Source organism: Sinocyclocheilus rhinocerous, unplaced genomic scaffold, assembly GCF_001515625.1.
Source record: "Sinocyclocheilus rhinocerous isolate Xijiao unplaced genomic scaffold, SAMN03320098_v1.1 scaffold138, whole genome shotgun sequence".
Taxonomy (NCBI): domain Eukaryota; kingdom Metazoa; phylum Chordata; class Actinopteri; order Cypriniformes; family Cyprinidae; genus Sinocyclocheilus; species Sinocyclocheilus rhinocerous.
In genome coordinates, this window is record NW_015635519.1 from 231,307 (window position 1) to 246,850 (window position 15,544).

The 15,544-nt window shown below is 37.4% G+C and overlaps 1 protein-coding gene across 1 annotated transcript; it reads left to right on the top strand.

The window, feature by feature from the left end:
* The first annotated feature begins 276 nt into the window (after window positions 1-276).
* On the top strand, window positions 277-13,552 carry LOC107746941 (RNA polymerase-associated protein LEO1). The gene is made up of 11 exons (XM_016561295.1): window positions 277-355; window positions 1,034-1,612; window positions 2,040-2,138; window positions 2,225-2,319; window positions 5,067-5,215; window positions 5,315-5,494; window positions 5,596-5,730; window positions 7,951-8,086; window positions 9,429-9,618; window positions 11,294-11,391; window positions 13,278-13,552. Exons 1-11 carry the CDS (start codon window positions 298-300, stop codon window positions 13,392-13,394), a joined length of 1,836 nt encoding a protein of 611 aa, XP_016416781.1. The 5' UTR covers window positions 277-297; the 3' UTR covers window positions 13,395-13,552.
* Window positions 13,553-15,544: the final 1,992 nt, after the last annotated feature.

Here is a 15,544-nt window from a genome sequence, read left to right on the forward strand (position 1 = left end):
AAAACATGTCTTTGGAGAGAAAATAAATGACCTGTAGGCCTACTTTGGGTGTCTTGTTCTTTATATTTATTTTTTATATAAAACCAGTGCACTTATTTCACTCCTCCTCTGACTGCTTTGGCTTCTCAAACTAACCTAATGATTCAGTGCATGCAAGGGGCTTTTGTCTGCATAGAATATCTCCAGGGCTTCAACTTTAGAAAAAAAAGCAGGGCTTTTATTTTATAAAAGTGTTGCTGACGCTTTTAGTTCATAAACTTTCACCCGGATGTTGATCATTATTTACAGCCGGTGAGAATGGCGGACATGGACGAGCTGTTCGGTAGTGACGGCGATAGCGACAACGAGCAACGAGGTACTTTACATTTGCATTAATGAATGAAGATGTGTTTCATTTATGTGTTAAGCAGCTATATTTCTATCAGATGAGCACTTATTTAGCGTTATGTGCAGTTGTAAGACGATTGGTCTTTCAGCTCTGCACACATTTTTTTGTCATCGTTAAATTCATTATTTTTATGGAGCAGTTTATCAAACCTTTAGACTAAATATAAAAAAAAACTTTAAAAAGTATGCATATGTGTTTTTTTGTTGTTGTTGAGTGTCATATTTGATACATTTAGCTGTTATGGTTCATATACAGTAGTCAACATTTGAAGTGAATCATAAAAGTAAGTCAAAGTTGTCCTAAGACAAGAACGCTTTTAGGACAACTTCGATGAAAGACTAGTGTAGTATGATATAGAAAAATATGGAGCTCTTATTTGTGGAGGGGGAAAAACACAGGCCCAAATTATTCATAGGCCCAGTATGTTATGATATGATAGTAGGCTTTAGTGTTAATGAAAATAATACACAATTAATACTAATTGTTTACTCTGTTATCATGTGAAATGTTTCTGACGGACAGTTTTATGGTCTGTGATTTAATGTGTAATGAAGTTAAACTAAAGTATACTTTAAGTCAGTTTGGATAAAAGCATATGCTAAATAATTTAGTAAACTAATGTATGTGTTGATGTGTTTCATCCAGATTCCGGCTCTGGTTCCGCCTCTGATTCGGAGCATGAGAGACCCAGATCTCCCAGCAACGCCTCTGGCAGCGAGAGTGACCGAGATCATGACGAAGATGAGGATGAAGATGGTGGAAAGCCGAGCAATAAAGAGCTGTTTGGAGACGACAGTGAAGACGAGCGCGGAAGCCAGCACAGCGGCAGCCAATCAGAACGATCCGGCAACCAATCAGACGTGAGTATGCACTCGGACAACGAACACAGCAGGTCAGAGGGCCATCACGAGGAGGACGATGATGACGATGAGAGGGGCCACAGATCAGATGTGGGGAGTACAGCCTCAGGAGCAGGAAGCCACAGGTCTGACAGAGGAAGTGGAAGTCCAGGGTCAGAGGCGGGCAGCCCACGCTCAGAAGCAGGAAGTGGGCATTCAGATCCCGGCACACCTCATTCAGACGGAGAGGGGTCAGGGAAAGACGTCCATTCTGGAGATGAGAAGTGGGATGGAAAAAGTGACCAATCAGAGGATGAGGACAAACAGCAGAACTCAGATGATGAGAGGGATCATTCTGACGATGAAGGGGAGAGACAAAAATCAGGTGAGGTATATTGGAATGGTATGTATATATATATATATATATACATAGAACAAGACTAAGAAGAAATTCATGCATGTGTTGTGACATTTTTCATGTGAAGTTCTCTTGTGCGTAAAAATATGAATAATGTGCACAATTATTAGTGAATGAGACCCAATGTATTTGTGGCAAAAAAAAAATGAAGAACTACTTCTCAGGCAGCCCCTGAAATGTTATTATTAGGGTTGCAAAAAGGTGGAAAATTTCCAGTAAATTTTGGAAACTTTCCAGGATTTTCTTTGGAATATTCCAGGTATTTTTTGGAAAGTTTCCGGAAATTTATCGGAAATTTTCCACCCCTTTGCAACCCAAGTTATTATTGGATAAAAAATGTATCTATAACCTTTTTATTTTAACAAATCTTTGTGTTTGTGGTCATATACTTTAGAGTCACTGAAGGGCAGTGACAGCGAAGAGGAATTCACTCGGAAGAAAAAGAAAAAAATAGCTTCATACTCCGACTCAGATTCTGACCCTGATTCACAGAGTGAGTGATAGATGATTGAATGAATGATGAAACACACTGTCATACACACAGCAGCTCTGTTAAACTGTTTGTGTTTGTGCGTGTAGGTAAGAAGCCAGCAGCAAATGATCTGTTTGGGGAAGCAGATGATATTTCATCAGACAGCGATGCAGAGAAACCTCTCACACCTGGGCAACCAATGGTCAGATATTTTCACACACAGCCTCAGAATTTATATTTTCTGTGATTGGTCACATTTTATTTTAAGGTCCAATTCTCACTATTAACAAATCGTTAACTATGACTTTTGTCTCAAACTCCTAATTTGCTGCTTATTAATAGTTAAGGTTAGTAAGGTAGTTATTAAAGGGGTCATATGATGCGATTTCATTTTTTCGTTTCTCTTTAGAGTGTTACAAGCTCTTGGTGCATAAAGAAGATCTGTAAAGTTGCAAAGACTAAAGTCTCAAATCCAAAGAGATATTCTTTATAAAAGCTTTTTAGCAGCATCATATGACCCCTTTAAGTTTAGGTATTGGGTAGGATTAGGTATGTAGAATACGGTCATGCAGAATATGTTAAGTAAGCAACTAGTTAATAGTGAGAATTGGTCCTTATACTAAAGAGTTACCATATGATTAAACTCAGATTAAAGTAATTTTCGTTATTTTATTTGAAAATATTCCAGTTTTTATGCTGTAACTTTTTCTTGCACCGTGTTTACGCTTGTTATTAATACTACCAATCTAGATGTGCCAGCAAATGAAACTGCAAAAATCATAGTCACGATTATTTAACACAATTAGAGGTGGGTGATATGATCAACATATTATTTCATGATATGAATAATTTTAGATATCAGTGAATTTTTGCAGGTTTTTTTATACCAATTTTAAGTTAAAAACATCCTTCATCAAAAGTTAAAGTTTTTTGGGTGTTAGTATCAATATGTTAGTCTTAAGGTTATCTATAAGGCAGTGTGCTCCAAAACAGTGACAAAATTTGCATTTAGAAGATATAAGCATTCAATGCTTGCAGTTCGTCACTTCCGCCAAAACGGCTCAACGATTTTTTTGACGTCACATCGTACTTCAGCTTCTCATCAAACTTTCTGTCCAATCAAATGCTCTCTAGAATCCGAAGCGGCCGCCCCTACACTATAAAATAGACGCTGAAGCCGCGGCTGAAATCTGTCACTTGTCCACAGAATTAGTATTTTCTGTAGAGTGAATGGCACGTAGTGCACTATATAGGTGACAGGGAACGATTCAAACAGTGTAAATATGCTTTCCATTGAGGAAAAAAAGAAGTCTGGTTTCGCGCTGTGTCACGCTAACCATCGCACCGCACACACACTCTGCTCCGGTCCAGAGACACGATAGCACGGAGCGGATCACATGCGCGAGTCGGCGCAGACCACAAAATGTATCGGAGCTATTTGAATTCTACACAGAATGCTATATTTTTTAGCAATATGGATGAGATTGTGGCTGGCATACCCTGTCAAATGCGGCTTTACGGAGCTCAACGGCTCTGAACAGCTCTAGCCCAAGCTGTGCTATAAACTAACGCTATTGGCTATTTTAAAAAGGGGCGGGGCTGCTTGATATGACCCGCCCTGTCTTCCTGTTTCAGTTAAAATGACGTCAACACATAGAGTAACGCTGCATGTTTCTAAGCATTTCAGGGGACCTTTAAGAACAAAGTAGTAATAAATTACAAACAAAAGGTCAATACAATAGAACAAAGATACACATGAAACAGTGCTTTATGTTTTTCAGAAAGGCCTTTTCTGGTCCTATACAAAAAATAAATTAATTAAGTCAAATGGAAAAAAGAGCAATGCTAAGTCTTCACTGTATAAATTAAATAAAGGTTAATCTTTATTAAAACTACAAAACTGATTCTGTCAAGAGCAGTGAGTGATGTTTTATGTTCTTTTTCTTTTGTTGTTTGATTAACCTTAAAGCCACAAACAGCAGCAGTGTATATTAGAATGCTATTACTTAATGCACATATCCAATATGCCTAAAGCTGTTTTGTTCAGTTAAAACATAAACCACTGTGTTTACAGGAATATTTGCCACGACGGGCATTTTTTGTGTGTGTGTGTGTTTGGCTGTTTAGGCAAGTGCCTATGTACTTGCTTGTTTGTGTTCCATGCTATTTAAGAGTGTGTGCACAGATTTTTTTTTTTCCATCGAATCTCCAGCAAAAATAATGATGGTGTTTATGTATATGCAATTACTGTGATACTATTATAATATGTTTGCCACACTGCTAACTCCTAATGTTAGGATGCTCTCCGTGATTGGTTGGCTTATAAAAGTTCACAAAAATTTTAATGCATTATATTCTACACTTCTTCTTCAGGGATGCAAACTTGTTTTGCAAGGAGTCTGCAAGGAGTCATAGGCAATGATATGAGAATCAAAAAACAAACAAACCCCAAAACGAAAGAGCTTTGCGCTTGGTGCGGCTTGATTCACATGCGAGCAGCTCAGGATCCAGTGTTTGCATTGCCTGAAGCGGCTTGCTTTAATACTGCTCGACACAGTTAATCTCTTCAGTTTGGGTCACTTAAAATGCACCTTTGTAAATGCAAATGCAACAAAATGTTTGAAAGCAAAAAAAATCATTACAGCCATGAATATTACTATTGTAATTTTACTGTTCCCCGAAATAAAATGATTGTTGTTATTTATTATTATTTTACAGTATAATAGCATTATTACTATAGTAATATATTTCTTTATTTGTATTTTTAATTTATTAAAAACAATTAATAATAATAATTATATTGTCACCTTTTTCACCCCTGACGAGATTGCATCCCTGCTTCTGTCTCCCAAAACAGTCCTAATTTAGATTTATAAGCATTAGAATGACTTTTTTTTTTTAAATTTTTATCCTCTCTTAACACCTGACTGATCTGAACTGAATGAACAGGATGCTGAGGACGGTCTGGAGGGAGATCAGCCCGAGGAGGAGCCGGTTCCAGAGACAAGGATCGAAGTGGAGATTCCTAAAGTCAGCACAGATCTGGGCAGTGAGCTCTTCTTCGTCAAATTACCCAACTTTCTCAGTGTGGAGCCCAGGTGTGTCAATGTCTGCTGGAACGCTGACCTGAAGTTGCTAAATGCTTCATCCAAACAGTCATTTGACTGTCTGTCTCCTTCCTCGCTGTCTCTCCATAGGCCATTTGACCCTCAGTACTACGAGGATGAGTTTGAGGATGAGGAGATGTTAGATGAGGAAGGACGAACCCGTCTGAAGCTGAAGGTCGAAAACACCATCAGGTGGCGCTCTCGGCGTGATGAGGAGGGCAATGAAATCAAGGATAGCAATGCACGAATCGTTAAATGGTCAGATGGCAGGTGAGGATACGCATGCAGATTTTAGTCTTGAAGTGCTGAGTAATGTTCTTAAGGTATAATGAAGCAAAGCTATGGAAATCCGCATTACTCTCGTTCTGCAGCATGTCTCTGCACCTGGGGAATGAGGTGTTTGACGTGTATAAAGCTCCACTGCAGGGTGACCACAACCACCTGTTCATCCGCCAGGGTACAGGACTGCAGGGTCAGGCTGTGTTCAAGACCAAACTCACCTTCAGGTGTGTTTCTCTCTCTCTCACAAACACACTTTTAGTTATATGAACAGTGACACTGCATAGACTTCTATTGTTTTTATGTACACCTAGTTATACATACTATAACCTAACCCACACCCTAACCCTTACAGAAGAGACTGCATTTTTAAAATTATAATAATAAAAACTTAAATGAGGACACCCCCAAAATAAGACTTTTGGGAGATTTTTTTGTCACATTTAGCTCACTTCTGGCTACAAATTTGTTCCCAAAATATGACGAAGTAGGTGCACACACTACAGCTGTTATAGAATTGATAGTAGTGTTATTTCACTGGTTGGACGCTAGGTGGCGATATGGGGCAAATGTCACTATACAATTGCTTGCACAACAATTCAAGGCAGTTTGATACTAAACTCTTAACTTTTAATATATATATATTTATATATTATTTATTTATTTGTTTATTTAAAAGGAAATATGAAATGATTAATTTACACACTTCAACCTAAAATAAAGGAAACATGAAGTGCACATTTTATATATAAATATAGTGAGTTTTAACTAGGGCTGTGCGATATGGACAAAAAAAAACCTATCGCGATTTCTTTGATCAATTTTGCGATTTTGATTTTAAACACGATTTTGACACACACAGACATGCTTTACTAAGTTACTGTGTGGAGACGTGCTGAAATGGCGTTTGGTCTCGTACTGTATCACGTTTAAACTCCAATATAACTTTAACTACCACCACGAGTGCCATCTATTATTGCCTTGTTTATCTAAAAGTGCACTTTTCCTTGTTTTAAATCTAGCCAAAAAGCCATGTGTTGACTGTGAAACAGCATTTATGGTGTAATTACTTAATTTCCGTATCAATCCATGTTAATTTTTACCGCGAATAATGCGCTGTCACTTTAATTCATCGTTTGCAGCACAGCAGAAATAGATTCCGTGCGGAAACGATCGCAGCATGACTGCTGCAGACGCACCGCTCCTGGAGCGCACTGCCGGACCGCAATCGTGTGCAGTGTGAACGCTCTGATCCGTTAACATGGGCGCGGAAAAAATACGCACCACAGACGGGAGTGTGTGAACTTGGTGTTACGTTTGTATGCCCGCCCGGTCTGTTCTGTTCTCGTGCTCCATTTAGGCGCGCTGCATTCTGATTGGTTCGGATAGCATACTGCGGGAGGTCGGGGCGCGGAAAATCGTGCTATAAAGTGATTTAGAAATCGTGCACGCTCAAATCGCGATTTTATGACGATTTCGATTAATCGCACAGCCCTAGTTTTAACTATTAGACTATTGTTTCAAGTAAATATAGTAAACTTTAAAATGTGTCTCGAGACCTATGCATTCTCTTTCCATTATAGGAGATTTATAATACTTTCATAAGGTGTGTACAAATTAATTATTTTAAAGAAATATTGTGGGTTTAAAAAAAGTAAATCATGGTTACATTTAAATTTGTTAAAATTTGGCTGAAGGCCACAAAGGCTGCCACATAATGAAAATATTATTGATACAAAGTGTCTTAAAAATGTGGTATTACTTTAGATTAGGGAACACACATTCACTATTAACAAATATTTCCCTCAATAAACTCCTAATTTGCTGCTTATTAATAATTAGCAAGGTAGTTAAGTTTAGGTATTGGGTCGGGTTAAGGGATCTAGAATATGGTCATGCAGAGTAAAGCATTACTATGTGCTTTATAAGTACTAATAAACAGCCAATATGCTAGTAATATGTATGCTAATACGCTACTAGTTAATATTGAGAACTGGTCCTTAAAATAAAATGTTACCAAAAAAGATTAAATAATTGATTAATAGTTGAACTCTGTGGGAGCTGTGTATTTCATGTTTTATCGTGACTGAAATGCTGTATTGACCAATCAGCATCCAGAACCTCAACCAACATTTTGGTTTAGCTATGGATTATTGAGATGTTGAACAGCCACCAATCCACCAGCAGGGGTCTCTCAGGTTTGTTAAATAGCATGGCCATGAATGCTTTGACACCAGTGCTTTTTTTTTTTTTGTCAGCAATATTTTAGGTTTAAATTTAGTACATATTTCAAGTTTTTAAGTATTTTTAATCCTTTTTAAGCTTTTTTGCCATGTGACAGATTTTTAAAAGTACACCTGTTCCATGCAGTTTCTCGGTTAATATGCATTTAGAATAATTCTAAAATTTTTAAAGTGGTTTTATATTATTATGCGTGTGTCTTGCAGACCTCACTCCACAGACAGCGCCACACACAGGAAGATGACCCTCTCTCTCGCTGACCGCTGCTCAAAGACACAGAAGATCCGCATTCTGCCCATGGCCGGCAGAGACCCAGAATCCCAGAGAAATGAGATGATAAAGGTAAAACAAATGCATTTCACTCAGCAAAGAGATTTAAGTTTAGTCCGAGACTGATGGAAAATTCTGCAGGTTTCATATCAATGCAGAAATGCAGTGAGTTTTCAGAGGGTGGTTATATCACAACTTAAATCCTCCTTAATGAAAAACTCTTCTTCCTGAAAACCTGGAGATTTCAGAGGAAACTAGGTCATAAAGCTGTCCTGCTAGGGAGTTTAACCGATATGTTTTGGAACTTAAAGGACAAGATTACACAGTGATTCAGCTTTTGTCATTTCATTTGACAAAATCTCATCATAAATATCTGATAAGCTATTGCATAAGACAGCGGACACATAACAGACTTATCGGAGTCTGTAAAGATCAGGCCATCTCGGCTCGCAGCACGTTTCCTCACACACAGCAGATCTTGGCAGCAGCGGGTTATGCGTGTATGATTTCAGCCGTGTTATCTAAACAGATTGTCCGAAAACTAAAGTGGAGTACTGTAAATGTTTTTATCTATTTCCTCTCTCATTTATCTCCCTCTGACCAGAAGTCTAATGTCCAAAGAGCTAGATTTCATATCAGATGGACAACCATAAGTCAGTCCCAAAGACCCAGACACCATTAGACAGCCTTGCTGGAGTTAAAAGTGCTCTGGATCATTTCTCTCATAAATGAAGAGCTATAAAATTGTTTCACAAGTTTTATTGAAAGTGGCTTTCACAGATAATAATCATGCATAAATAGTGTTTATGCTGTCTGGACCTGTTTATGACTCGGCTGGGCCTGTATTTACATTGTATACCATTCAAATGTTGGGGTCAGTAACTTTATCATTATTTTAGCAAAAATGTAGCAAAAATTACAGTAAACACTTGCATTTTGTTTACTGTAATTTCTGTTTTGAATAAACGCTCATTTTAACTTATTTATAAAAGAGTCTTGAAAATGTATCACAGTTTGTTTTGAAATATATTCAAAATAGAAAGGTTTTTTTTTTTTGTTTATTGTGTAATTTCACTATGTCTGTTTAGTATCTGACAAACCCCAGCAATCTCTGTAAAATGATTGCATTAAAAAAATCCTTATCTGGTTATGATTGTCTGGAGAGGTCATGGGAAAGTCATGGAAAATCACTGGTGAAAAGTGTGGGAACTCTGGATTAAAATTTAATATACAAAATTATTTATTAAATCCAATAAGGATTAGTTTTTAAATCCTTTTTTATTACTCAGATAAAATGCATCTATATTTATCTCCACGTTGACTGATAAACTAGGATGTGTTCATTCAATGTAATCCTGCAGTGACAGTGATTTTTTTTTTTCTTTTGTGTGTGTGTGTGTGTGTGTCTGTGCAGAAAGAAGAGGAGAGGTTACGTGCGTCTATCCGCCGTGAATCCCAGCAGAGGCGCATGAGAGAGAAACAGCATCAGCGAGGTCTGAATGCCGGGTATCTGGAGCCAGACCACTATGACGAGGATGAGGAGGGTGAAGAATCCATCAGCCTGGCTGCCATCAAGAGCAAATATAAGGGTGGAGGTCTGAGGGGTAGGTGGCATGCAAGACATGCATACACATGGGGCGTTATGTGTACATTGCTCCAAAGTTTTCAGATTGTATGTAGATCCATGCAAAGACCACTTTACAAATAGCATTTAGCGTACATGCAGTATTGCTTACTCTCTCTTCTTTTTGAAATGTCTATACATGAAATAACTTAGCTGGCCATAGCTATTTTCATTATGCCTAATTCTGTATATCATCTCTAATGATGCACCTGAAATGCACTTAAAATGCACTTTTTGTTATATTGACATCTTTCTGTAACTGAAACCCTGAGTGATTACATGAGACATTATACATTTCAGTTGTAATGTTTCACTTGTACTTTCAACATACCTTCTGATGTTTATCCAGGTGCTGTTACGCCAATGAAATGCCGTCAAAACGATGGCTATTGTTCGAAATGTATGATCAAATTGACAGAATTTGAAAGCTTTGAAAGACATTTCACACCAAAAGTAACAAAGCAAAGCTTATTGTGATTATTGGAGGGTAGGCATGATACAAATAATGCTCAGTGAAATTTTGTTAATACATCAACTTAAAAAGCATAGACTAATTATCGGATTCTGAAAATGAACCACAAATAAAATAGAGAAATGGATATTGTCAATTTTTCTTCATTAAGATGAAAATTATATAAAAAAATGCAGTGAAATGGCAGTAAATGGGAGTCGAGATTTTGAAGCCCCAAAAAAAGTGCGTCCATCCATAATAAAAAGTACTCATTAAATAAAAATAAAAGAGAGGATTACAGTTTATAAAGTTTTAAATATAGATATTTTTCTTATACATACGCATCGCTTCGCTTCAGAAGGCCTTTATTAACCCCCTGGAGCCGTGTGGAGCATTTTTTATGATGGATGCATGCACTTTTTTGGGCTTCAAAATCTCAACACCCATTCACTGCCATTATAAAGTTTGGAAGAACCAGGACATTTTTGAATATAACTCCGATTGTATTCGTCTGAAAGAAGAAAGTCATATACACCTAGGATGGCTTGAGGGTGAGGAAATCATGGGGTAATTTTCATGTTTGGGTGAACTATCCCTATAATTTTTATGCTGTTTTGCTGTTTCAGTTGCAGAAATTCGTGCATCAATAATAAGAATTTCCGTACAGTAGTACCAATGCAGATACATGGTACCCCCAAACTTCTTTTTTGAGGAACCCTCTTTAAACAAACTTAAAATCAAATCCAGTCACATCTGCACCAATAGCTATAGTGTGAAAACGGCCGTCTCTACAGGAAGTAGGTCAGTTGAAATGGCCTCTGAACTGCGGTGGGGTGCTGTGTCTGTCGTCTATATTGTATTGCCTCGCCCTCCCATGGGTCAGTGTTTCTGCACAACAGATTCTTTAAGTGAGTTTGAGACCTGCTGCGATCAGCTAGAACATTCTGCACTGCAACAACAGCTTGTGTTCCCAAAACAGCACGTCTCACGCACACGCTTTCTCACTGACAGTAACCGTTACAGCCGTTAGCCGATTACCTGCCGGCTCTTTAATACTGCATTATGCCAGAGTCCGACTGAGATTTAGATTAGTTTGTTCAGTTTGATTTGTTTGTGCCAATAAGAGGTATTTACTAAAAGAACATCTCTCTGGAATGCTTGAAAATCAGTCCTGAATTCTTGTTTGTTTGTTTGTGGGTCATAGAGGAACGAGCCAGGATCTATTCTTCAGACAGCGATGAAGGTTCTGATGAAGACAAGGCCCAGCGGCTGATGAAGGCCAAGAGACTAGACAGTGATGAGGTGAAAATTTCAGTCCAAATAGACAGTTTGAGAATTAAAAACCTTAAAAAATGGAATGGTAATAACTAGGGCTGGGTTTTGACATAAATTTCACGATTCGATTCTCATTCACAAGCTTTCGATTCGATTCAATATCGATTAATTTCGATACATGTCAGGTACAGTACCAAATTTTCAAAGAAAAAAAATCTCAACTAATGCTGTAAAATATACATGAGAGTCAGTTGGTAATACATTTACTTTAATATTGAAGGTTAAAATTGACTGATTTGTTAAAAATTACACTTAATGAAGTTTTTAAAATAATAAAGTTACAATTACATACTAATATTTCTACTTCTATTCGTTTTTTTGAAATATAAACATAATGGTGGCTGTCATAAAAACTTGATGAATTTATTCAAACATTAAACATTGAAGAACAGTAAAATTTATAATGAATGCTATATGGTGCATATATTTAGCAAAATGCCCCTCTCTACAGTTTATTTTTCTATCTGACTAATGAGTTTATGGTCACCAAATATGTTTTTTCTGAGGTAAATGTGACATTGTTTACAAGACATATTGACGTCTTTGCGTGGAGGAAACACTGATTGAGCAATTACATGAGACAGGATACAGATTGTAAAGTTGTACTCTTTCTTTTAACTTACCTTCGGATGTTTAGTCATGTTTATTTTGTGCTGAAACTGGTCTTAATGTGGAGGAGATGATTAGTTCACGTGCGCCTCGCGCTGCTGCGTCTGCTGAACAGATGCGCTACAGCGATCTGTCACTCCATATTAAACCGCTCCAAAACGGCATTTATTGTTTAAATACAGCAATAGAATGGACAAAATTTGAAATCTGAGACTTTTTCATATTAAAAGTACCAAAGCACAATGCTTATTGCGATATATTGGATGGGAAGTGCTCTTCAATGTTCCGTCCATTAACTGAAAACAGGCTAGACTAATCGGTTCTTAGGATTTAAGAATCGATATCGTTCCGTAAAAATGAGAATCGATTAATATCGAGATATCGGTATTTTTTTACCCAGCCCTAGTAATAACGTCACAGCCATGAGCATAACAATGACTGCCCAGTTTTCAGCAGCCTTGGTTACAGATGGATATTTCCCATTCATTTTCTTCAGTGAAAAGATCTAAGCCTTGAATCAAACGAAACAGCTTTAAATTCTATCATTTCCTCACACACACACGTTGCTCCAAACCCATACGACTTCCGTTTATCTACAAAACACAAGATATTTTCAGTGTTCTCTCATCATTTTTGTCCATCCATTAAAGTCCATGCAACCAAAACTTTCCAAAAGACATTATAAAAGTTTGACAGATGAGAATGAGCCTCAGTGGTTTTTGAATTTCTGTTCGATCAATATTTATATGTGATGAAAAGCACATGTGATTTCAACCCTGGATGTTTTCAAAGCTAAAATAAATTGATCATGTATCTTCAGAAGACTGTATGAAGTTTTTATGACTTTGAGTTTTGAAGCTTTTTGAATATTTTGGTTTCGTGGACTTTCATTGGATGGACAGAAATTAAAATGATCTTTGTGTTCTGAAGATGAACAAGTCTTGTGGGTTTTGACTGACATAAGGGTGAGTGAATTATTACAGAATTTTCAGTTTTGGCTGAACTATACCTTGAAGATGAATCGCAACTTTAGATTATTTTGCCACTCTTATTACAAAGTCTCTATCACAAAGTCTTAAAGATACAGTAGCAAAAAAAAAAGTGTTTAATTCTGAGGCTCTGAGAGGCTTAAAATGGTCAAGAAAAGCTAAATTATGAATGATTTTGGTCGAAGACATCTTAACAACATAAACAGACTTCAGGATATTAATTTATGTTGGGTATTTATTTATCCTTTCTTTTAGGAGGGAGAGAACTCTGGAAAGCGGAAGGCAGAGGAAGATGAGGAATCTGCTGCCAAGAAACCCAAAAAATATGTCATCAGTGATGAGGAGGAGGAGGAGGAAGGGGAAAACGAGTGATGTTTTTGTTTGTTTGTTTTTTATTGTATTGTGATTGGATAATCACAGTAAAGTAGGTGTCTAATCCAGAAAATCAAACCTGCAGTTATGTTTGTATATTTTATAAAGTCGGAAAATGCTCATCATTGCAACACATCAATAAAGAGCAATAACCTTGATGTGGCCTGCTTGTGGATTATTAAATGTGTAGCTAAAAGATTATTAATTCATAATAAATTCACGTCTTAAATTCCTCCTTGGAAGTTTGACCTCTGTATTTGTCAGAACTGTCGGGAAAAAAAAGGTTATGTTAACAAAAAGGCCTCAATTAAATTCCTACACAGTTAAAAGTTGATTATGATTACATGTGCAGATGAATTTGAGCCGTACTTTTTATTTACGTCCTGGTAAAAAGATCAATCTAATTATAACCTGTTATTTATGAAGGCTGTTGGGTGAGAGAACATCCATCACAGGTGCAGTTTTATTATTGACATGGAGAGTGTCTGTTTGTGTTGGTGTGAGTTTTCTTTGCTGCTGAATCTTTTGGCGAGAGAGATTTGTAAGGTTTATGTACAGATCTCGCCCCTTGGCCCCAGAATGCCGCACACATACACACACTTTTACTTCCTGGAAGGTAATACAGGCCTTACTCTGCGTTTGTTCTCTTTTATTACTGCAGAGCTTCTGACGGGTCACCTCTCTACACCTGCAGACGCATTTGACCAGCTTGCTGTGTTTAGCTCTTTTTAGCTCTGTTTGCTGACATAAGTATCAGTATTATTATTTCTCAAATGTAGCATTATTTAACATAAGGTAGTAGAATTTGGACATGTACACCTGTCAAGAATATCAAAAATAATATTTTTCATAAAAGGAAAAAAAAGCATATTTCATTTTTTTGAATTGATATGATTTTGATTACAATATTATTTTCATTACATTAAAATAATAATAAATTGTATATGTTTTACCACAATAAAAACTACACAGAGCTTTAATCATAAGACTAAGTATTTAAATATATTACTAAGACGTTTAATTGGGAGATATAGAGTAACAAATGATATTTATATGCAATTTATGTAGTTTTCTTTCCTGTTATAAAGATCTCCGTTACATTACAAGCTATCAGAATTTCATCTTAATTTTTGGCCATATATATATTAGCAACTGCACCAAATTGCATATTTTTTACTCAGTTTAAAGGGTCATGAAACCCCCCGTTTCAGCACTGGTTAGTTCTCACCACAGTTGTAAAGGGGTTATATATGATTTCAATTTTTCCTTTCTCTTTGAAGTGTTACAAGCTCTTGGTGCATAAAGAAGATCTGTAAAGTTGCAAAGACTAAAGTCTCAAATCCAAAGAGATATTCTTTATAAAAGTTAAGAGTCAACCACGCCTACCTAAAACGACTCGTTCTAACACGCCCCCACATATCTACGTCACGATGTGGGAAGATTTGCATAACGCCGGCCAAATGTTCACGCAAAGAAAGAAGGTGTAACTTTTATTCTCGCTGTAGTATTGTTGCTGCCGCCGCCATGTCGTGAAGACGCTGTGTGTTTCGTTGTGAAAGCGAAACTTCTTTGTTTGGTCTTCCAAAAGAGGACGATATCGCTTCGTCATGCCTAGAGCTGATCCGTGCTGGTTGCTGAGGGAATACATCAACTTCCCTCTGTGGATCGCCGGATCGGCTTTCACCGTGGACGAAGCGGAGTCCAGCCCGGGGTCGTCACATGTGGTTGCCGCAACCCTGCCGGCCGCGCCATTCTCAAGCCCGCTGGCCTCCGCTCACTCTAGGCCACCGTGTGTGATGCTGTATTTCATTGTGAAAGCGAAACTACTTTGTTTGGCATTCCAAAAAAAGGACACGACTAGAAATCAGTGGTTAAGTTGTATTTACAACACTGTTCCAGAACAGTTCAACCCAAATATTCATTTGTGTGCAGCACATTTTATGGAGGACTGTTTCCTGATCCTGGAAAAGTAGACTACAATGCCGGCTGTTCTGACTCAAAGACTGTAAGTACGTTTTTTATATTTAAAGAATTTGCCACTGACGATTCAAACGCGAGTTTTGAGCAGTGTAGAGTAGCGCTTGTTGTTTGTCATTTCTCCGATCACAAATGCAGACATGGTTTTATGTTTACGAGGCGCGATGCAACGC

What these genes read in the sequence shown, in the direction of transcription:
- LOC107746941 (XM_016561295.1), top strand. Translation starts at nt 298, where the DNA reads ATGGCGGACATGGACGAGCTGTTCGGTAGTGACGGCGATAGCGACAAC. An exon ending in TAGCGACAACGAGCAACGAG is followed by an intron (nt 356 to 1,033) that starts GTACTTTACATT and finishes TGTTTCATCCAG; the next exon opens with ATTCCGGCTCTGGTTCCGCC. An exon ending in GTTAAATGGTCAGATGGCAG is followed by an intron (nt 5,495 to 5,595) that starts GTGAGGATACGC and finishes CTCGTTCTGCAG; the next exon opens with CATGTCTCTGCACCTGGGGA.